Source organism: Selaginella moellendorffii, unplaced genomic scaffold, assembly GCF_000143415.4.
Source record: "Selaginella moellendorffii unplaced genomic scaffold, v1.0 SELMOscaffold_36, whole genome shotgun sequence".
NCBI lineage: Eukaryota > Viridiplantae > Streptophyta > Lycopodiopsida > Selaginellales > Selaginellaceae > Selaginella > Selaginella moellendorffii.
Window position 1 is genome coordinate 811,003 of NW_003314297.1, and position 20,918 is coordinate 831,920.

Below are 20,918 nucleotides of genomic sequence, written 5' to 3' on the forward strand. Positions count from 1 at the left end.
TGGCCGCGATTCTAGGGCACGTTTAAAATACTTAGATATTTTGTTATTTAGCAAGAGGATCTTCTTGGTTTGATTCCATCGCCCTTGGCGCACAATGCTCGAATCCGGGGCGGCCAATCACAGCGCGCCTACCTTATCACCACACGATCGTCGCTTGTGGCTCACGAGCTCCCGTGACACGTGGAAGCTCGTATGACCATGGCTGGGGGTTGGAGCTAGGTTTTAACGGGCTGGTTGAGCGGGAGCGTCAAGCGATCGAGGTTTTGGGAGCTCCGGGGGCCATGAATCTTCCTGCATTGTGATATTTCGATCGGGGATCTCGATCGCGGGCTAGGGAATCGATCGAGATCGTCATTCATGGCGTCTTCGCTTTGCGCGGCAGCGTCTTCGCTAGGAATTTTGTCAGTGCATTCTCACACTCGAGGCAGAGGTAATCTCTCTTAGCAGTCATTTTGTTCCATGGAAGCTGAGAATGCTGGATTGATTGGTGCAGTAGGAGCTGGATACGAAGGACTTAGATATTACAATGACCTCGATGATCATCTCAGAGCTGTGAGTTTCTTGCTATAAGCTAGAAGTATGATTGTTTTCCTTGAAAACTTTCACAGGACCTTTCAAGTCTATCGGCCGCGACAAGGATTCTTCCATCGACGCGTCCAAGCACGGTAAAGCGTCTTTGTCTTCTCTTTTCTTTCATAGCTTGACTTGATGTTCTTTGAAAAATGTGTGTAGAAAATCTCAGCAATGATGGGAAATGGTCTCTTCACTCAAACCAGGCCCGATGTGCGAAGGATCGTCCCGGAAGCCAGGCCGAGCACAACGGTTGTCAAGGTGGTCTACGTTGTTCTTGAGGCACAATACCAGTCCTCACTCTCCGCGGCGGTAAGGAAGCTCAACAAAGCTAGAAACGACGTCCAGTTTGAGGTGGTAGGCTACTTGGTCGAGGAGCTCAGGGACAAGGACAACTACGAGATGTTTTGCAAGGATCTCTCCAACGCCAACATTTTCATAGGATCGCTCATATTTGTCGAGGAGCTCGCGCAGAAGGTGAAAGAGGCGCTGGAGAAGGAAAGAGAAAGGATGGACGCTGTTCTTGTCTTCCCGTCAATGCCGGAGGTGATGAGACTAAACAAGCTGGGATCCTTCGCCATGTCGCAGCTGGGACAGAGCAAAAGTGCCATCGCTCAGCTGATACGGAGGAAGAAGAAAGAAAACGGCGGAAGATTTGAAGAGTCGATGCTCAAGTTGGTCAGGACAATTCCGAAAGTTCTGAAGTATCTGCCATCCGACAAGGCTCAGGATGCAAGGAAGTTCCTTATGAGCTTACAGTTCTGGTTAGGAGGCTCGTCAGAGAATTTAGAGAACTTGCTGCTCATGGTTTCGGGGTCATACGTTCCAAGTCTCAAGGGGAAGGATTTAGCATATGGAGAGCCTGTAGTCTTTCTGGACACTGGGATATGGCATCCGCTCGCTCCTACGATGTTTGACGACGTGAAAGAGTACTTGAACTGGTACGGGACGAGAAGAGACATGAGCGACAGCCTGAAAGATCCGAATGCTCCCATAGTCGGCCTTATTCTCCAGAGAAGTCACATTGTAACGGGGGATGATGGTCACTACGTAGCCGTTGTCATGGGACTGGAAGCTAAAGGTGCCAAAGTCGTGCCAATATTCGCAGGAGGACTCGACTTTTCCATGCCGGTGGAGAGGTTTTTATACGATCCCATCTCGAAGAAGCCACTTGTTCAGTCGGTGGTGTCGCTAACCGGATTTGCACTGGTCGGAGGGCCTGCCAGTCAAGACCACCCTCGAGCAGTGGAGGCTCTAACAAAGCTGGACGTCCCATATCTCGTGGCGCTTCCTCTTGTTTTCCAAACCACGGAAGAATGGCTTGGAAGCACGCTGGGTCTTCATCCAATTCAGGTGGCTCTTCAAGTTGCTTTGCCGGAACTAGACGGAGGATTGGAACCAATTGTCTTCTCTGGTCGCGACAGTCGGACAGGTACTGCTCAGCTTTGATTTATTTGGTTTTCTAACGAACGTTTTCCTTTGTTTCTTTCAGGAAAGTCGCATGCTTTACACCATCGCGTGGAGCAGCTTTGCACCCGGGCTGTTAAGTGGGCCAATCTAAAGCGAAAGAGTGTGGTAAGCTTTTGTTGATTTTGTATCCCCACGAAAACGTTTAAAACGTGGACGACATGCAGGCAGATAAGAAACTCGCGGTCACAGTCTTCAGCTTTCCACCAGATAAAGGAAATGTGGGAACCGCGGCTTATCTCAACGTGTTCTCTTCAATCTTCAGTGTTCTAACGGATCTCAAAAAGGACGGCTACAACGTAGATGGTCTGCCAGAAACAGCCGAGGGCCTGATCGAGGACATTCTTCACGACAAAGAAGCGAAGTTTAGCAGCCCCAACCTGAACGTCGCATACAAGATGAGCGTTCGAGAGTATGAGAAGCTGACTCCGTATGCCAAATCTTTGGAAGAAAGCTGGGGTAAGCCACCAGGGAATCTAAACTCAGATGGTGCCAACTTACTCGTCTACGGGAAGCAATATGGAAACGTTTTTATTGGAGTGCAGCCAACTTTTGGATATGAAGGCGATCCTATGAGACTTTTGTTTGCGAAGTCTGCCAGCCCTCACCACGGTTTTGCGGCTTACTACACGTTTCTCGAGAGGATATTTGAAGCGGACGCAGTTCTCCACTTTGGTACTCATGGCTCGCTCGAGTTCATGCCCGGAAAGCAAGTTGGAATGAGCGACGCCTGCTTCCCAGACAGCTTGATCGGAAACATTCCCAACGTTTACTACTACGCAGCAAACAATCCTTCCGAAGCCACTATTGCCAAGCGGAGGAGCTATGCAAACACCATCAGCTATTTAACGCCTCCAGCGGAGAATGCCGGTCTTTACAAGGGGCTGAAGCAGCTCAGCGAGCTCATTGCATCATATCAGTCTCTCAAAGACAGCGGCCGAGGAAACCAGATCGTTAGCAGCATCATAAGCACGGCAAAACAGTGCAACCTTGACAAAGATGTGGCATTGCCAGAGGAAGAAGTCGACTTAAACCCGGAGGAGAGGGACTTGGTGGTTGGAAAAATATACGGAAAGATCATGGAGATTGAGTCCCGGCTATTGCCTTGCGGCTTGCACGTCATTGGAGAGCCTCCGACTGCCTTAGAAGCTGTGGCAACGCTCGTCAATATTGCCGCTTTGGACAGGCCAGACGAAAACATCTATGGTCTTCCTGGGATTCTTTCTTCGGCCGTTGGTAAGGATATGGAGAGCGTTTACAGGAACGCAGACAAGGGAAATTTAGAAGACGTGGAGCTTCTCAAGGAGATAACTGATACGTGCCGGGAGATCATATCTTGCTACGTCAACAAGACAACTGACAAGAACGGCCAAGTCGTCAATGTCCTCGACAAGCTGGGAAACTTTGGCTTTCTCAACATGGGAAGAAAAGAGCCGTGGCTCGAGGTGGTATACAAAACGAAGTTCAGGGACGCCAACCAGGAAAAGCTCCGGGTTCTTTTCGATTTTCTCAACGAGTGTCTCAAGCTCATCGTGGCGGACAACGAACTTCAGGGACTTAAGCAAGCTCTAGATGGGAGATATGTGGAGCCCGGTCCAGGAGGAGATCCTATCAGGAATCCGAAAGTTCTTCCGACTGGAAAAAACATCCATGCATTGGATCCGCAAGCAATCCCAACGATAGCTGCTCTTCAGAGCGCCAAAGTCGTGGTGGAGCGCCTGCTGGAGCGTCAGAAGCTGGAAAACGAGGGAAAGTATCCCGAGACAATAGCTCTGGTGCTGTGGGGAACGGACAACATCAAGACTTATGGAGAGTCGCTTGCTCAAGTTCTATGGATGCTTGGAGTCAAGCCGGTGCCGGACGCCTTGGGACGTGTTAACAAGATCGAGCCTGTGTCGCTGGAGGAGCTAGGAAGGCCAAGGATCGACGTCGTGGTGAATTGCTCCGGGGTGTTTAGAGACTTGTTCATCAACCAGGTCAGTTTTCTTCCTTGTTCTATCATCGGTTTTCTTTGTTTGAGATTCGACACTGACCAAAGTTCGCTCGTGTAGATGAATTTGCTCGATCGAGCAGTGAAGATGGTCGCAGAGCTGGACGAGCCTGCAGAGCAAAACTTCGTCCGCAAGCATGTGCTGGAGCAGGCCAAGAGCCTCGGCGTGGAAGTTCGCGAAGCTGCAACACGCATCTTCTCCAACGCCTCGGGCTCTTACTCCTCAAACGTCAACCTGGCGGTGGAAAACTCGTCGTGGGACAACGAAAAGCAGCTGCAGGACATGTACCTGACGAGGAAATCCTTCGCCTTCGACTCCGACACCCCAGGCGCGGGGATGAGCGAGAAGCGCAAGATCTTCGAAGCGGCTCTGGCAACGGCAGACGCGACTTTCCAGAACCTCGACTCGTCGGAGATCTCCCTCACTGACGTCAGCCACTACTTCGACTCGGACCCCACGAAACTCGTCCAGAGCCTCCGAGGCGACAAGAAGAAGCCCAGCGCGTACATTGCCGACACAACCACGGCAAACGCTCAGGTAAGAGTGGAGTGTTTCTAGCTTCTTGTTCTTCCAAGATCTAACAAGCTTCTCATCGATCAAACAGGTAAGAACTCTCGGAGAAACCGTGAGGCTGGACGCGAGAACCAAGCTGCTGAATCCAAAGTGGTACGAAGGCATGCTGTCGAGCGGCTACGAGGGCGTGCGCGAGATCGAGAAGAGGCTGACGAACACCATGGGGTGGAGCGCCACCTCCGGCCAAGTCGATAACTGGGTCTACGAGGAGGCCAACACGACGTTCATCGAGGACGAGGCGATGCAAAAGCGGCTGCTCGAGACCAATCCAAACTCCTTCCGCAAGCTCGTCGCCACATTCTTGGAAGCCAACGGCCGCGGCTACTGGGAGACCTCGGACGAGAACTTGGAGAAGCTCCGCCAGTTATACGCCGAAGTGGAGGATCGCATCGAAGGGGTCGAGAGGAACTAAAAGGTAACACATTGTAAATTATTTTTACAGCAATAAATTACCTCAAGTTTTTGTTACCTCATAGAGGAAATTATTTTTACAACAAAAGTTACAAAGTTTTTATCAATAACTTGACATGGATGTCACAAGGTTAAAACTCTGTAAAAAAGAAACTTTCGTGGACGGCAGGATTCGAACCTGCGCGAGTAAAACTCACATGGCATGCCCGATAACCACTCCGGCACGTCCACGTCACCTACACGCCATGGAAGTGTTCTTCCCGCCAAGACCGCGAGCGTTTTTCTAAAATCTAGGGCTCATATTTTATTCGATGGGGGAGGAGGAAGAACAGGAGCATCGTGCTGAGCGATCATGGCGGCAGTGCCCGGAAAGATCCCGGCCAGTCAGCGTGCTGTTGCTTTCGGTAAGCTGGGCCTACTCTCACGGGTGTCTTGTTGTCGTTCTCGCGCCGCGCGATTTCGTCCTGGCTACCTCTCCCTCTCACCTCGACGAGGTCTCGCGGCCGCCACTTGCACTGCGTCAGTCGCTATGGATCCACTGCAAACCGATCGCCTGGTCGCGGAGCTGCGCGATGCGTTCCGGAGCGGGCGGACGCGCCCCATGGAATGGCGCGCGGCGCAGCTCCGCGCCATGCTGCGGATGATCGATGAGCGGGAGGGGGAGATCATCGAGGCGCTGGATCGGGATATTGGGAAGCCAGCGTACGAGACATATGTTGCGGAGGTGGGAGATTTTTTTCTTCCTTTGTTTTTGTCGCTCTATAAGTTTTTGTTGTCTCAGCTCTCGACGATAGCCAATTCGTGTACAAATGCTCTCAAACATCTCAGAAGCTGGATGGCTCCAGACAAGGTAGTTTTGATCGATCGATTTTGCAAAAGATCGTCTTTTGCTGCTGGCAGGTCTCGACATCGATGATCAGCTTTCCTTCATCCGGAGAAATCGTCCCAGAGCCCCTCGGCGTTGCGCTCGTTATCTCTGCCTGGAACTTCCCTTTCCGTGAGTCTCTGGAATTCTAGTTCTCATGACTAGTGTTTTCTTTTCTTTTCCTGTAGTGCTGTCTCTGGATCCCGTCATCGGTGCCATCTGTGCTGGGAACGCGGTGGTCTTGAAACCATCGGAGCTTGCACCGGCCACTGCTGCTTTGCTTGCAAAACTGGTTCCTTTGTACTTGGACAAGAAGGCCATTCGCGTTGTAGAAGGAGGTGTTCCGGAGACAACAGCTCTTCTGGATCAGCAGTGGGACAAGATTTTCTACACTGGTAAGTTGATAACTTCTTTTCAACTGGACGAAGGAAGAACTCACTCTATCATCGCAGGGAGCACGCGTGTGGGCAAGATAGTCATGGCTGCTGCTGCCAAGAATCTGACACCGGTGGTGTTGGAGCTCGGGGGAAAGTCCCCGGTTCTTGTTGATTCCAATGTAGATGTCAAGGTACAGTCCATTGCGTGACTTGTGGAATAACTTGTGAGTCCATTCCTAACTTTACATTAGGTGACTGCGAGGAGAATTGCTCTTGGGAAATGGGGCAACAACAACGCACAAGCTTGCATCTCTCCCGATTATATCCTTGCTGACGAATCGGTGGTACCAAAATTGGTACGCTTTTTATTTCTCTCGCCTCTTTCTTCTGTCGCTTCAACATTAAGTTGTCGCAGATAACTGCCATCAAGGAGTGTTTGCTTGAATTCTATGGGGATGATCCAAGCAAGTCCAAGGACATCGCTCGCGTCGTCAATGGCTCTCACTTTGAACGCCTCACGGGCCTCTTGGACGAGGACGGGGTGAAAGACAAGATAGTGTTTGGAGGAGCACGGGACTCAAACAAGCTGTACGTTCATTTTTTGTTTTCTTGTTCGTGTCTTACTATTTCCCTGAACCCCCAGGTTCATCGCTCCCACTGTTATCCTCGATCCTCCCGCGGACAGTGCCGTCATGACGGAGGAGATTTTTGGACCACTGCTGCCCGTCATCCCGGTGAGTTCTTTTTTTCTCCAGTGCCGCACACATACTCAGTTTTTCAACAATAACAGGTTGACTCCATGGAATCCGCCATGAGCTTTGTAAACACGAGGCCCAAACCTCTGGCCCTCTATCTCTTCACTCGCGACAAAGCTCTGGAGAAGAAGGTGGTCAGCGAAACATCAGCGGGAGGCATGGTTGTCAATGACACAGTTTTACATGTAAGTGTGAACGTTTTGTTAGTGGATTTTTGATGTTTTTGGTCCTTCGCAGTTTGTCACCGAGACAATGCCTTTCGGTGGCGTCGGGCACAGTGGAATGGGGGCGTACCATGGCAAGTTCTCTTTCGATGCTTTCAGCCACAGAAAGGCCGTTTTATACCGAGGCTTCTGGGGGGACATGGCGTCGCGATATCCTCCTTACACCATTGCCAAGCAAACTTTTGTAAAGAATTTTCTCCAAGGGAACTATCTGGAAGCGATCAAGGCCTTACTCCAAACTCTAAGATCATGATAGATCCTCTATGATGCGAAACTCAACTTTATAATTTTAAATGTTGAAAGTTTTGATAGGATATTATATGCTTTCTATCATTCTTTTACGAATAATTTCGATCGCGTCTTTTGGAGGTGTGGTCTTGAAAAGATTTCCCCTTTCCTCCACAATCCCAAGTCTCAGGAGCTTACCAACAGCATCCTTGACTTGGAATTCACTCGTCCCACTCTGGAAAGTGTCCATGAGAATATTATTGCATTGATCTTGCAGCTCCTGCAATGAAACTTAGCGATGCCCAGAACGCAAATATAAATTAGACAAACCTCTTCGTCAAGACACTTTTCGTCAGGCTGCCTAAGTAAAACATAGTACGCTATAATAGCCTCTTTCACCTGTTTTATGCAGACAGACACCATTTTAAAGAGCTCTATGAGTTAACATCCTTCTCACCTCTTGCTGGATGGCCTCATCCATAACATACAAGAGAGTTCCATGTCCACAATCAAGCTGTTTATCCTCCATGAGCTTGTTGATGAGCCTCTCGTACTCGAGAACATTCATAGTGAACCTGCATTCATAGTGGAAAATCGATGAGAAAGAAGCCTTAGTTGCTTGATAGATTGACACTTACGTTAGATAAACTTTTGTGGCATAACTGAAAAAAACTACAAGCATTCCGATCACCAGGCCCATGGGATTGTGCTGCCGCAAGGCTGATAGAATCCCCACCTAAAGACCTTGAGCGATAAGCTTAATTCTGAAAACATTGGACTTACTAGAGAAATGAAGAAGAACACCAAAAGTGTGATCCAGTCCGTAAATGGGAGCTTTGGATGCTTTTTAGCGGGCTGTAATAAAAACAAAATCGTGAGATAAGTGAGAGATATAGCATCGGATATTATACCAGGATAAGCTCCATGTCTGCCATTGGAATTCCCTTGTAGTGCCTTATGTGAATGCCGCGCTCTCCATGGCAGGAAGTATGGGTCAAACTTGTGGCTTTCCTGTACGCAATCTCAATTCAGCGAAAACTCTCAAAACAACTCATGAAAACAACCTGTAGACTATGATCATGTGATCAAATGTTGGCTCTTGCAGATCGAGCTTCTGAAAAAACTTCTTAAATCGGAACGAGTTTGACACGTGAATTCGCTTCACACATATGAAGTTCTCAGACGTCCTGCCATAGAGTGAACTAAGATTATTGTAAGTGCTTCGGAGTAAATGAATAAAACTTACCTTGCAGGTTCCGACTCGCGACTCTTAGACTCTTCTGCAACAGACTTCCTGCGGCAAAAGCTCACCAACCTTGTAAGGATCAGAAGAAGTATGGGCTCACATACCCCAAGAGCCAGCGCCATGCTTTCACAGCATAGAGTTTGATGGTGTTCCAGAAAAATTTAAGGATGCAATCAATCTTTGCTTGATAGAACTGACCGCTCTTTCTATCTATCCCAATGCCTCGACGAAATATTACGTAGAGGGAGCCTAAGTCCCCGCCAGGATTGATATCGTGATATTTCGAGTCCTTGAAGAACTGATCGTCAAGCTGGACAACAGAAGGAAAGACGTCGTCATTCAGAATTAATTCTTCATCCTATACTACGACCTTTTTCCGATTGATTTTCGTGGTCAAATGGAAGAGATACTGACTGGAGGTGGCCACTTTCAGCTCTTGCGCGCTCAAAGGCTTGAAGTTACTTTTGTCCATGGCCTGAGAGCTTGTCTATATTATAATCACTGAACCGTAGCAGGAAAAGTGAGAGACACTTACGTCGGATAAAAGCTCGAGAAATCTATCCTGACTTTCCTTGACTTGGGATTCAGAAAAGCTTTCCAGCTTCTTGACATTGCCAAGAGGATTGAAGAGCTCATAGACATCCTGCAATGTTCTTTCAATGAAAGAGAAGAAAACTTGAAACAGTAGACCAGACGCTGTAGCTTACAGTGAGATTCTCTCGTCTAGAGCGGTACTGCAAGGCGATTATTTGCTCCAGCTTGTCACAAAGCAGCAGAAAATCATCCCGATGCGCTGAAAAGGCAAGGGGTCTTATAAACCAAAATGCTACGCAATCTAGTACCCTGACCGATAATGGAAGAGCAGAGCTTGGAGATGAGCTCCTTCTTGGGAATCTCGATCACAATCTCCCGCTTGAGGCGGATGCTGTGGTCCTCCACTCGCAATTCGATCTCCGACCTGCCCCTGTGACAAGAAGCACAATCAGGGGGCGGGCGAGAAAGATGAAAGAATCAAACATACGCAGTGTACTTACATTGCTTTGGCAAGAATAGAGGGATGGCGCCCCCGCCCAGCTGCATTTTGTTCGCGGCAGCGCCATCGCTTTGCTTGCTGCCTACTCGTGAATCTCCTCCTTGCGGATCAAGGAAGAAAATAAAAAATATTAGGGCTCTACATTTGAATAATCGAGGGCGTGACGTGGATTAGGGCATGCGAGGTGGGCCCGTTAAGGGTAACTAGCTGTTTCTCGAATATGCTTACTTTAATACCCTTTCTATTATTAGGCGCCCTTACCCTAACCCTAACCCTTCTAACCTTTCAGGAGAAATGCCATTCCTTGCCAGGTCTGTGACATTACAATCCATCTGTGAGTTGTCATGCGGCCTACGTGGCTCGTGCAAGGCCTCAAGGTGGACTTAAACAATTGGGGCGAATTTTACTCGCCACACCAGATCGATTGGAATGAGCTCCTCCTTTTTGAATAAACATATACTGTCAATGTCCGCTGCGCAAAATTCAGAGTTGGAGATATTCTCTGGAACAAAACATATATAGAAAGGTGCAAGTTTTACGTAGTTATAAATTGAGGAACTATATCCCCTCCTGTCAAATCTATTTTTATTTCATTGAATTCCCCCTAATAAAAATAGATTCACATCATAATATATTTGATTGCATAATGAGATTCAGCACTTGAAAATTTATGGCTTTCAAAAGCAATTATATGACTGTCTTGCGTGAGCACAGCACTAATTCCCGCATCACTTACATTTGTTATCACTATGAACGACTTTGCAGCATTTAGAAGAACAATGATAGTTGTCATCACTACCATCTTAAGCTGTGCAAACCTAGAAGCTACTGCTTTATTCCACTTTATAAAGAAACAGAAACAGCATTAATGTATACCACAGAAACAGCATTAATGCATACCACAGAAACAGCGAGCAAACCACTACACATGTGTTGTTTGTTTTTTGTTTCAGGCAAGCAAGAAACAAGCCAATCACTACACATGTGTTTTGGCTGACCAAATTATACTACTGCCCTATAGTAATATTTATAAAGAGTTAAACTTTTCTTATTGCTTGATACAAGTATGGCGTGCAATTCGTAAAAGGGTGGATTTTACAACTGTGGATTTCATTCACACCACGTGTATGCTTGCTATTGGTCCACATGTATTATGAGTGTGAAAAAAACACAGGCATAGAATATTTTACGAATATCCAATCCTTATGCCCCGGATGGGGCATCATGCCCATAGCAATGACCCATGCTATGTATGGAATGGAGCCATTCATGGCCCATAGACCCATTCATCCCATGCATTCGACCAAGTTGTTAATGTTGCAAACCAAATGGACAATCGACTAAATTGCATACCATACTACCTTATCTAGAGCACTATGTTCTCACGTCTTGCTCTTGGCGCTCATGGCAAGAGTTTATCTTTCGTTGCAATGCATTTACGAATTGCACGCCTTTTTTAACATAGTGTCATAGCAAGCATAAGTGAACTCCATCTAGAATTTGGGATCGCTGTGTCCTCCCCACATTGCCGACCGCCGCTGTGCTGCTCGCAATCATCGATGCTCCCATTGTTACCCGCCGCAGCGTCTAGGCAATCATTGAATCCTCTTGCTTCCTCCGTCTTGCATTGTGATTCTTGAGGTGCATTCACCATGGACGTGAAGAACTCCTGGGCTCTCATAGCTGGAAAATGTTGGAAATTGAGTCACACCTGGGCACACCTCTTTTAACATAGTGTTTATAGCAAACATAAGTGAACTCCATCTAACTCCATTGCAAAGCCATGGATATATACTATCTGGAGTCATGTTTTTAATGGATCCCATTGAGTTTATCTTTTGTTGCAATTGATTTCCAGTGTAGCTCTCTCAACACTTGAGTTTTGTACCATGATGCTTAGAAGATTTGCATATGACTCAAAAGTAGGTTGAAGTCTAACCAATTCAATGAATTGGTGGGGCTTATACTTCAATTGTAAAGGTGCATAGTGTTGATGTTTGGACCTAGAGTTCTCTCAAGAGGAGCATGCTAAAGGAAATTTGAGAATGTGGAAGTTGCAATTGCATGTAGTAACATTCAGGATAACAATAGACACTTTCAACATTTTCCAATTATAATTGTTTCAAATTGGACCTGGAGTTCTCTCAAGAGGAGCATGCTGAAGGAGATTTGAGAATATGGAAGTTGCAATTACATGTAGTAACATTTAGGTGAGAAGAGCAATGACAATGGACACTTACAATATTTTCCAATCATAACCGTTTCAAATTTTGAAATTTGTAAAAAGGGTTTCCAAGCATGGGGCAAAACTATCCAATGTATGCCGTGCGCTACGGCCGAAGAACTGGAGTTTTCAGGGATTGGAAGCTCGTGCTCACTTTGGTAAGAGTAGATTTGTAATAGTTTCCTATATGGTCTAACCCTTTTGCAATGTTTGAGGTTTTTGGGTTTCCTCCTAGCATGGCAAACTAGAGAGGATTTTATGAGGCACAACAATGGATCCAATAGGGACAGGACTGAGGATTCTATATGATGCCTCCTCCTCTCAAGGCTCGACAATCCCTTCGACAAGGCAGCCTAAGACTACTTCTAATCTTGTGTCAATCACCGAGGGGAAAGGTCCTGCTGAAGAAAGTGACAGTGAGGGATATGTTACTGCTCGAGATGCAAGCGAGGACGAGTTCACAAACCCAGAGGGTGATTTTGGTTCTACCAAACAGGTTGAGAGTTCCTCAAGTGAGGATGGGCATCATGTAGCACCCAAGCTCAATAGTTTTGACCCAGAACCTAAATTGGGAGCTGCTTTGGAAGCTATAATGATTACCCTTGGTGAGACAAGCATAAGCCAAAAGGGTACCAAGGGCCGCAAGTGCCTATAATGGGCATTTATAGAATATTTTGAATATTCTTACCTTTAACTTTGCCAATGAACTGGAAAGAGTCTCTTTCAAAGTGTGAAACATATTTCAAGACAATTATCTATTTTTATTGTGAAAGTGTCTACATTACTTCCACAACATCAGCCCAATCCATACAAGCTCTCTGGATTTTGGAGTGCCCGGTGGATCTTGTGTTTGGTCCACTCCTTTGACGGGTATGTTAAAGGGAAGAAAACTTCTCGTGTGCATGTGGAGAACCTGGGAAATCGAGTAGATGATGTACTCTGTCTCTCAACTTGGATCCAAATAGGCTCTCCTGGTCGGAACTCTAGAGAATCAACCGCAAAGTGATGGAACTTGGATAACTCTTTCGGGCTCATATCTATAAAATGTTCAAACATACAAGAGTTTTAGTTGTTTGTGAAAGTAAATAGTTACCTCGAATGATGTCCACAATCCAGTTGCGGAAGTTCTCTCCAAAGTCCTGATCAAAGATCAGGCAGTTGATGAATTCCGCAGGAGGAATGATCGTCCTTACCCGGAAGACCTGTAACAAAGCATCTGTCCCAATGAGTGAAAGCCCACCTAGCAATGCTGGACTCTTGTAAGGCCTCTAACGAGCTTCCATGCGCATTGAGTGTTGGAAGCCATCTTGGAGTAAGTCTCCCACTACGTTTGGCTCGATGAATAGATAACGCCAAACCACCGCAGCCATGCATGCCTCCACAGCCTACTCATAACCTTCACCAAGTTCGGTGAGTCTAGACTCAAGCACTGCATTGTAGTCAGTAATTGCAGGGTTCTCTAGGATGGAATCCACAGACTTGCACCGATCGCCCTCCTCTTTTAGGCTTGATGCACCTCACAATTGGTTGAGTGCATTCCAGATATGCGGCACGCATGCCTTGAGGTCCATCTCATATAATCCTCCTCGGGCAAGTCGTCAGTCATCCTCGTTTGGAACCTCTCCAACTGCAATTGCCAATGTTGCAATTGTACACCCGCGAGAAACTTGTGCATTACATTCGAACGCTTAGAATAGCAACCATCCCACAAAGATAGCCTGTGCATATAAAAATGAGGAGCATATAAAACTTGTGCTTTAAACTTAACTTACCACATCCCGCTTTTCTTGTCGTAACGTCCTAGAATGCACTGGCATCCCAGGATGCCAATATGTGGCTCCTTCCCTAAGCACAAACAGTCCACGCGTCTATAACACAAAGTTACTCTAGTGAGCCAAGTGAAAATTAGACTTACCGATCCTGGAATCTAGCGAACAGCCTCCCTAATGGCTTTTGCATGTGGCCCACCCGCATCTATTGTGGATTCCTCCCACACCAAAGCTCCTCCAATCTCAGACGCATAGACTACTTTGTAATTCGGTGTGCGGAGATTAGTATTGAAGGTGAATTGGAAACAACTGAATTTATTGTTTGGTGCAATCTAGAAGGACAAGTGAGGTAACTCCAATTCATAGGCAATCCATTGCTTACCAGAATGCAAGATGGCCTCAAACGTGTACGAGCAAGTCTGTATGGCCGAAGCATAGCCTTCTCGATGCAAAAACGAGAGAACTTATAATACAATGTTTCAGCAATGTCAAATAGTTCTCTCAATTGTTGTGCAGCCGCCCAATTCCTACGTAGGTCCCTGCACAAAACCATAAGATGGTACTAAGTGCTAAGAAATAGATACACGTACCTCTTCTCAATGAACCGTGCTATTGTGGATTTAAGAATTGAAGGAAGCACATTAATACTTACTTTAGCAAGGAGCTGTTGGATTGTGTTGTCACAAAACACATCCTCGTACTGTGCTTCTGAAAGGCCAAGCTTAAGGAGAAGACTCTCCCAATCTTGCCAATGAGGCATGGCTTGGTTGAAAAGCACGCGCCGCAGAAATATTTCGCCGCCAGCCCAATGGAATTCAGGGTGTCTAGCAATAACGTCTAGCATCTCCTCGTCACTTGTGCTCTCCACGCCAAAGCAACTAAGAAGCTTGTGTTTCAGCCACTGCACCTGTGAGAGAACTTCAACATCCCCCTGTGCCCTCACCTCAAGGGTTGTGGTGGCATCCTGTAAGGCAAAAACCTCCTCAATCTGCAGCATGATGAAGTTGGCACTATCCTGAGTGGTTAACTGAACAGCTTCATTAAATGCATTGGTGGCATCAATCCATCTTTGTTGACACTCCAACAATCTACATGCAAACATTAGTTCAATTTTGAATGCCACAATTTTCAATTATCTTACTCTACTGTAGAAAAGTTATCAAGCAACTCCATAAGAGTAAATAGAGTGGAGCTACTTCCCTCTAGAAAGGGGGGTGGAGGCACACCATGGTCTTCAAGGCCTCCGCCATCACTGTCATACACTACCATTGGCCTATCTGCACTCAAAAATTAGAAAATGAAGAAAATATTCATTTATGTTAATGCTTTTTACCAGCCGCATGGCCTGGAGCCACTATCTCTGGTGACAAGGATGTCTCTGGAGATCCTTGGTGCGGTTCATCCCCACCATCACCTTGTTCTTCGACTCCACTAATGTCCATATTGTCTTGTGTGGGGAGAATTTCTTTCGGTAATGGAAGAATGTCCTTTTCATCCGCAGAGTCTTCTTCTTCATTATTCTCGTAAGGGTTTGGTTCCTGCGTGGCTGGCCTTGGATCATCATTTGCAGTCAAGGTATTTGTAGCAGCTATAACTGCAAAGACCACAACATATATTTGTGAGGAGGGAACTTAAAAAAAAAATGACTTACGTTCACGAACATCCTTCTCCTTGAGTGCTCGGGCCTGTTTTTGATAACGTAGCCAATGTTTGTCAGTATGATGCTCCATAACATTGTATAAATATATTACTATTGCCCGATTGCCATTGGCCTTGTTTGCTATAGCTCCCCATGATGTTTGAGGAGGCCAGTAGCAAGGCCAGATAGAGCTGAGGCCAAATTTTGCAGACTCGGCATGGGCCTCACCACCATTGGACTACCTTGCATGCCAAACAAATGCTCCTGGGTTGGTCATGGATAAAGGTTGGATTCCTGAGGCTTGGAGTGATAGTAGAATCGCATGTTGGGCTGTGCCGGGCTGGAAAGGATTACTGGAGTATAAGCCACCCCATATGAGACACTCTGGGAGGTCCACTGCCAGCTCGTCAAGTTCCGTCACCTTCACAGATGGCTCTCTTTTCCGCCCATATAAGTGTACATGCCAAGTCTTTGGGATTGCAATCCACTTGGTGACAAGAACTGTGGTGAACAGCCGGGGAACCAAGGGTGTCGTAGACGACATCCCACCAATGACTTTGGATCGACTGCCACGACGTCCACGACAACAAGATAAGGACTGCCGATTGTTATTGGCATAGGTGTGCACTGCAGCCACAAGCAGTGAGAGAGTCTGGCACAGTGAAACAAAAATGAGTTAAACAAATCCAAAGAAGAAAAAAATGAAGAGTGCATAGGGTCATGTTATACCTGTGGCTCACATGGCAGCCCGCCTTGAGGGTCAGCTTGAACATATCTGGATGTCGAAGCTCCACTAGATGATGATGTCGATCCTTGGGAGTAGTTGTGGAATGCTGATGGGGAACTATAAGCTCGCTGGTGTGGCGGCATTGTCAACTCACCCTACACAGAAAAACACATGGAAAAAAAAATAGGTACAAATGAAAAACTTACCGAGCTAGACCGCTTGTTGCTTCGAGAGGTAGATGGCCAGGTACTGGCACTTATACCGGTAGATGGAGTTGCGAGAGTTGTAGCGGTCGGTGGAGTTATGGGGCTGGTAGCAGTGGCACTATATCGGATTCCGTGAGCACATCCTGTAGTTGGTGTTGGTGGCAGCATTCCAGATTGGACAACACCGTGGGCATGAGGTGTCTGGACTTGCTCATTTCGAATGCTTGGGCTGCTACTTTCCAAGGAAGGCGAGGAGAATGAAACATGCTGGAGGTTCCGCATATGTTGCAATGTATGCAATGTTAGGTGGCGCTCTGCTTGCTCAAATGCAGTCGGGAGCTGTGGATGGGATGCTGTTGGAGTTGATGTCCCTGTTGCGGAGCTTGGAAAATCAAGTGGCTGGCGTGTGTCTCGCCGGACTGTTGGCTGTACCGATTGCGGAACATCGAGTGCTTGGCTGCGTGCTCGCGAGGTGTTTCCTGTATAGTGTCTACTGCTGTTGAGGCGTGCGGCATTCTTGCTTCGAGCCTAGAAACCACAAAGGATTGGTTATGCAAACCTGATCGAGAGAAGCTACCCACCATCACAGCTGTGGCGCTCTCGCTTGGGCAGTGGTCTTGCGATCGGGGGAGTGTGCACTAGAAGCCTTGCCTCCGGTTAGATGACACGAATCGATTGGAAGAACGAACGAACCATCGACAAAATCATGTCATAAAATGAAATCGCCCCGTATCCAAGGCACAATTAATATGGGTGGGACTTGGTGAAAACCCTAATCCCAAACGTGGGAACCCTAAAATTGAACAAATCAGAAATTGAATTTAAATTTGAAATGTACACTAAAGAACACTCAATTTTCTCCGAGTATGGCCAAGTATAATTTTTCCAAAGCTCGTCGCTTCACTGGTGTTGCTGTAGGCAAGGCACTCTCAATGTAAAGTGGTAGATCTACACCCGCAACATCAGCCATTGCACACGCCATTGTTAAATCCAAATGAAGTAGATATTGCTTGTCTAAGTTGAGTCCCTCCTGATGCATCAAAAATGCCTGGTTTCGAATAGTGCCAAGAGCCTGTAAGGTAGCCAAACACAACAAAATAGATTTAAAGGAATTGTTGTATTCTTGCTCTAAAGATTACCTCTGACAAAGTTGCACCTTCGACATTAGAGAGAAATGGTCCGGGAAGGTCTTCAATATCTTTTCCACCAACAGCCGACATAATCCTACAAAAGCACATTTTATTAAGAATTCTGTAACATTACCAAAATTGTTACCTAAGCTCTCGTTCCATCGGTTGAAATAAGTTTGCAGGAACATGAGATGGTCTGAAGTAATCACCACATCGATACGGATGGACCTCATGGAGGTTCCAGGTTGCAACCCAGTGTGAAATATCCTTCTTGAGGTACAGAGCAAAGACACAACATAAACTCTGGTTGTGCCATGGATTAGATACATCGAGAATTTTTATATCTTCCATGGACTCAAAAAGGTGCTTATAAAACCACACCACGCACTCAAAGAGCTCTCTCCACAAATGCTCTATGCGCTATAAAATAAATTTGATTTAGTCCTATGAGTCCTTATTTGGAAAAACTCTAACATTGTGAGTACCTGGTTACGTGTTGATGTCCCACGTATGAAGCTCCTAGCTGCAAGACCCCAACAGTGGATCATGTCCCTCTCAACCTCATTGTGCTCTGGAGCATTGTCGCTCCGGAGCATTGTCGCTCCGGATGTGCTTGGGCCTTCCAAATCGACGAATAGCCTGCGCATATGTGTTAAATATTGTATGGGATTCTTTGGAGGTAGCTAGCTTGCAAGCTACAATATAATGAGTTGCCCCGCAAATAATGGCATGTACATAGAAACCATAGCTTACAAGCTTGCAATATGCTACAATAAACACGTTACCATATGTGCTGACAAAAAAACAGAAATGAAAGAATACTCACAATCCATATGGCAAAGTGCATAAGCCTCCTCATTCCTGTAAATCTGTCGTCGAATCCTTGTCATGTGCCTCTGTTCTAGCCTACTTGGATCGTGAGTGGCTAAGGCCTCACGAATTTGGCATCGGCTAAATCAATATCCTCCAGTTCGACAACTAGATCGGGAATTGATAATCCCCTAGTTTGTGCTACCTCGATTCATAGCATTATTAGTTCAAACGTGATGAAGTACCTTTTCAAGTGGTACTCTATAATATACACCTCTCCAATTTAGATCGACAAGCCGCATATATTTGTATAATGTTGGCTTGGAAATTCTAAGATAGCATGCAAGGTAAGCAGTAGTCTTAGTCTCGAAGATCTTCAGGTGCATCCAAGTGCCAAATGCAGCTGGACTACCGAATCCCCTCAATTGCAAAAAATTATAGAAGGCCTAGAAACATGCAAATCATGAATCTAGGAGGTTGGAAACTAAGCAAACCTCTGGGAGAGCATTGTTGTCACCATCTATACTGGAACCACAGTCCGAATCACTAAAATTGGATGGAAGGCCATCCACCTCATTTTCCTCCACGTCTTCTAGTAAACCTGGAAGAAAAAGTTTCAGTGACATAAATTTGAAGTAAACTAGAGAGGGAACTATACTCATGGTAGGAACTTGAAAGTCCATAGAGAACAATCGAGTAGTAAATCAAAGCCACTTCCAACACTGCCCACAAAAACATTTCAAACCACTCATTAGCAAACCAAGTTACCTTCCACATCTGCTACCAAGAAACATGCTGAATAATAGAGCACTAAAGCAAGGCACTAAAGCAAGGAAGCATCTCCTAAACCCTATGACCTGATGAATCCCCATGTCATGGGGTTAAACTTGATGATATGTGGCATCTATGTGTAACACATTGTTCATATTATGGGGACATCATTGACCCATCGGCTAGCATCCATGGGGTATCCATGAGGCATCCAAATGACATTTAATGCCAAACCAATAGAAAACTGCCACATGGACACTGTATTGTGAATGAAATCTACCACAGTAACACTCACCCTTTTACGAATTGCACGCCATAACAAACATACTTGCGATGTAATGTATCCCTATGTAAACAAACAAAACAACATGCAAAACATTTTTCATATAATGCAAGTGCTCAAAGAACTTCTTGTCTTCAAACTCCACATAAGCCAAAATTTTCTCCTTGCAATCAAGTAAAACAGGTTTCGCACGTGCAACGTAGTCTTCGAATAAATTACAGCCAGGGGACTCTGTTCCTCGTCTCCATTGATCTCAGGAACTCAGTCCGAATGGGCAAGGCGATTTGCGTGACTGGAGCTGGTGGTTTCATTGCTTCGTGGATTGTTCGTGACCTTCTTAACAAGGGCTTTTCAGTTCATGGCACTGTCCGCAATCCAGGTTCTGGTTTGTTATCTTTGTCCCAGATCTAGTGATGGTGGCTTTCAGATGACAACGCCAAGTGTGGACATCTTAAGCAACTGGATGGAAGCGAGAGACTAAAACTACATAAGGCTGATGTGCTCGACTATGACTCAATCGCTGACGCGATTCGGGACTGTGAAGTTGTGTTCCATACTGCTTGCCCTGTAACCGCATCGACTGAGAATCCAGAGGTAGTCTCCTATTTCATTTCTTTTCTCTGGATAAGGCTGACTGTGTTTTTGAGTCCCAGGATGTTTTGGTGCCAGCAATCACCGGCACTCGCAACGTGTTGAAGGCCTGCGCACAGGAGAGGATCAAACGGGTCATTGTCACGTCGTCCGCGGCTGCGGTGATGTTCGATCCAAATCGGCCGGCGGAAAGAATTGTCGACGAGAGCTGCTGGTCTGATACCGACTACTGTAAAAAGCTCAAGGTAAACTTATCCTCACCCTCGACGAAGTTACTGTGTTGTACTCACTGAGACTCTTGTTTCAAGCAATGGTATCTTTTAGCCAAGACGGAGTCTGAGAAGCTCGCGTGGAGTCTCTCCAAGGAGTACGGCCTTGACCTCATCACGATCTGCCCCTCGTACGTGTTTGGCCCGATGCTCCAGCCAACGCTGAATCTCAGCAGTGCGCTCTTGAAGGCTCTCGTGGATGGTTTGTGCTTTAAAAATGCTTCAGAAGCCTGATCGATGTGTCTTGTTTTCCCAGGTCATGAAAGCAGCTACCGCGATTCCTCCATTCCGGTTGTGGACGTGAGGGACGTCTCGAAAGCTCACATTCTGGCCATGGACAAGGAGGAGGCCTCGGGGCGCTATCTCTGCGTGGAAACGGTTGTGTCCAACAGCGAGATTATCAAGATTCTCAGGGCCAAGTTCCCGCAGCTTCCATATCCAAAAGAGTAAGCGTCTCTAGTTCGTTTCTGCCGATATCTATAAAGCTAGAAACTCTAGGTGCGTTGCTGAGACGAGCGTTTGGAACCAATCGGGAATCCGTCCCGACAATCTGGGAAGAGAGAAGCTCTTGGGGCTAATTACTGAATTTGACATACCATTGGAACGGATGCTGTTTGACACTGTTTCCGACATGCTAAACAAGGGACTGTTAAGAGCCATCTGATTTACCGGAGAGATTAGAAACATCGGGTCTACCATCTCCCATATAAGAACTTCAATTTGTGTCCTGGAAAATGAAACAAGTTCCTATTTGTGCTA

General features: G+C 46.4%; 4 protein-coding genes across 9 annotated transcripts; 3 read left to right on the plus strand and 1 right to left on the minus strand.

Annotated features, from left to right (window-relative positions):
• Nucleotides 1–193: 193 nt before the first annotated feature.
• Nucleotides 194–5,074, plus strand: LOC9653233 (magnesium-chelatase subunit ChlH, chloroplastic). Of its 2 annotated transcripts, none has more exons than XM_024683239.1 (8): nucleotides 194–430; nucleotides 497–552; nucleotides 609–665; nucleotides 733–2,002; nucleotides 2,063–2,145; nucleotides 2,205–4,013; nucleotides 4,089–4,565; nucleotides 4,633–5,074. In XM_024683239.1, the coding sequence occupies exons 1-8, from the start codon at nucleotides 358–360 to the stop codon at nucleotides 5,011–5,013; spliced, it is 4,206 nt and encodes a 1,401-aa protein (XP_024539007.1). In that variant the 5' UTR covers nucleotides 194–357; the 3' UTR covers nucleotides 5,014–5,074. The 2 variants fall into 2 exon arrangements, with proteins under 2 accessions (XP_024539007.1, XP_002978036.2); XM_002977990.2 differs by having other exon boundaries at nucleotides 195–430; nucleotides 494–552.
• A 264-nt stretch (nucleotides 5,075–5,338) lies between these two features.
• Nucleotides 5,339–7,547, plus strand: LOC9658150 (aldehyde dehydrogenase family 3 member H1). Its single transcript, XM_002977991.2, has 10 exons — nucleotides 5,339–5,736; nucleotides 5,794–5,862; nucleotides 5,913–6,009; nucleotides 6,066–6,272; nucleotides 6,330–6,445; nucleotides 6,506–6,610; nucleotides 6,670–6,842; nucleotides 6,898–6,988; nucleotides 7,045–7,194; nucleotides 7,247–7,547. The coding sequence occupies exons 1-10, from the start codon at nucleotides 5,365–5,367 to the stop codon at nucleotides 7,484–7,486; spliced, it is 1,620 nt and encodes a 539-aa protein (XP_002978037.2). The 5' UTR covers nucleotides 5,339–5,364; the 3' UTR covers nucleotides 7,487–7,547.
• LOC9658151 lies at nucleotides 7,498–9,881 on the minus strand. Of its 4 annotated transcripts, none has more exons than XM_024683242.1 (14): nucleotides 9,742–9,881; nucleotides 9,550–9,665; nucleotides 9,415–9,500; nucleotides 9,243–9,350; nucleotides 9,078–9,182; nucleotides 8,812–9,017; nucleotides 8,708–8,755; nucleotides 8,526–8,663; nucleotides 8,373–8,472; nucleotides 8,245–8,316; nucleotides 8,100–8,197; nucleotides 7,919–8,036; nucleotides 7,792–7,860; nucleotides 7,498–7,741 (listed from the first exon to the last, which is right to left on the minus strand). In XM_024683242.1, coding segments are annotated over exons 1-14 (1,458 nt in total). In that variant the 5' UTR covers nucleotides 9,744–9,881; the 3' UTR covers nucleotides 7,498–7,549. The 4 variants fall into 4 exon arrangements, with proteins under 4 accessions (XP_024539010.1, XP_024539009.1, XP_024539011.1 ...); XM_024683241.1 differs by having other exon boundaries at nucleotides 9,556–9,671; XM_024683243.1 differs by having other exon boundaries at nucleotides 8,526–8,648; nucleotides 9,550–9,671.
• A 9,646-nt stretch (nucleotides 9,882–19,527) lies between these two features.
• Nucleotides 19,528–20,918, plus strand: LOC112349177 (cinnamoyl-CoA reductase 1-like). Of its 2 annotated transcripts, none has more exons than XM_024683083.1 (6): nucleotides 19,528–19,678; nucleotides 19,727–19,893; nucleotides 19,953–20,135; nucleotides 20,199–20,361; nucleotides 20,416–20,605; nucleotides 20,649–20,918. In XM_024683083.1, exons 1-6 carry the CDS (start codon nucleotides 19,570–19,572, stop codon nucleotides 20,821–20,823), a joined length of 987 nt encoding a protein of 328 aa, XP_024538851.1. In that variant the 5' UTR covers nucleotides 19,528–19,569; the 3' UTR covers nucleotides 20,824–20,918. The 2 variants fall into 2 exon arrangements, with proteins under 2 accessions (XP_024538851.1, XP_024538852.1); XM_024683084.1 differs by having other exon boundaries at nucleotides 20,658–20,918.

What these genes read in the sequence shown, in the direction of transcription:
- LOC9653233 (XM_002977990.2), top strand. Translation starts at nt 358, where the DNA reads ATGGCGTCTTCGCTTTGCGCGGCAGCGTCTTCGCTAGGAATTTTGTCA. An exon ending in ATCTAAAGCGAAAGAGTGTG is followed by an intron (nt 2,146 to 2,204) that starts GTAAGCTTTTGT and finishes GACGACATGCAG; the next exon opens with GCAGATAAGAAACTCGCGGT. An exon ending in GAGACTTGTTCATCAACCAG is followed by an intron (nt 4,014 to 4,088) that starts GTCAGTTTTCTT and finishes TCGCTCGTGTAG; the next exon opens with ATGAATTTGCTCGATCGAGC.
- LOC9658150 (XM_002977991.2), top strand. Translation starts at nt 5,365, where the DNA reads ATGGCGGCAGTGCCCGGAAAGATCCCGGCCAGTCAGCGTGCTGTTGCT. An exon ending in ACGAGACATATGTTGCGGAG is followed by an intron (nt 5,737 to 5,793) that starts GTGGGAGATTTT and finishes TTGTTGTCTCAG; the next exon opens with CTCTCGACGATAGCCAATTC. An exon ending in TCAATGACACAGTTTTACAT is followed by an intron (nt 7,195 to 7,246) that starts GTAAGTGTGAAC and finishes GGTCCTTCGCAG; the next exon opens with TTTGTCACCGAGACAATGCC.
- LOC9658151 (XM_024683240.1), bottom strand. An exon ending in TGTTCTTCTTCATTTCTCTA is followed by an intron (nt 8,198 to 8,244) that starts GTAAGTCCAATG and finishes CAAGGTCTTTAG; the next exon opens with GTGGGGATTCTATCAGCCTT. An exon ending in ATGAGGCCATCCAGCAAGAG is followed by an intron (nt 7,861 to 7,918) that starts GTGAGAAGGATG and finishes TGCATAAAACAG; the next exon opens with GTGAAAGAGGCTATTATAGC.
- LOC112349177 (XM_024683083.1), top strand. Translation starts at nt 19,570, where the DNA reads ATGGGCAAGGCGATTTGCGTGACTGGAGCTGGTGGTTTCATTGCTTCG. An exon ending in TGGCACTGTCCGCAATCCAG is followed by an intron (nt 19,679 to 19,726) that starts GTTCTGGTTTGT and finishes GGTGGCTTTCAG; the next exon opens with ATGACAACGCCAAGTGTGGA. An exon ending in CTTGAAGGCTCTCGTGGATG is followed by an intron (nt 20,362 to 20,415) that starts GTTTGTGCTTTA and finishes TTGTTTTCCCAG; the next exon opens with GTCATGAAAGCAGCTACCGC.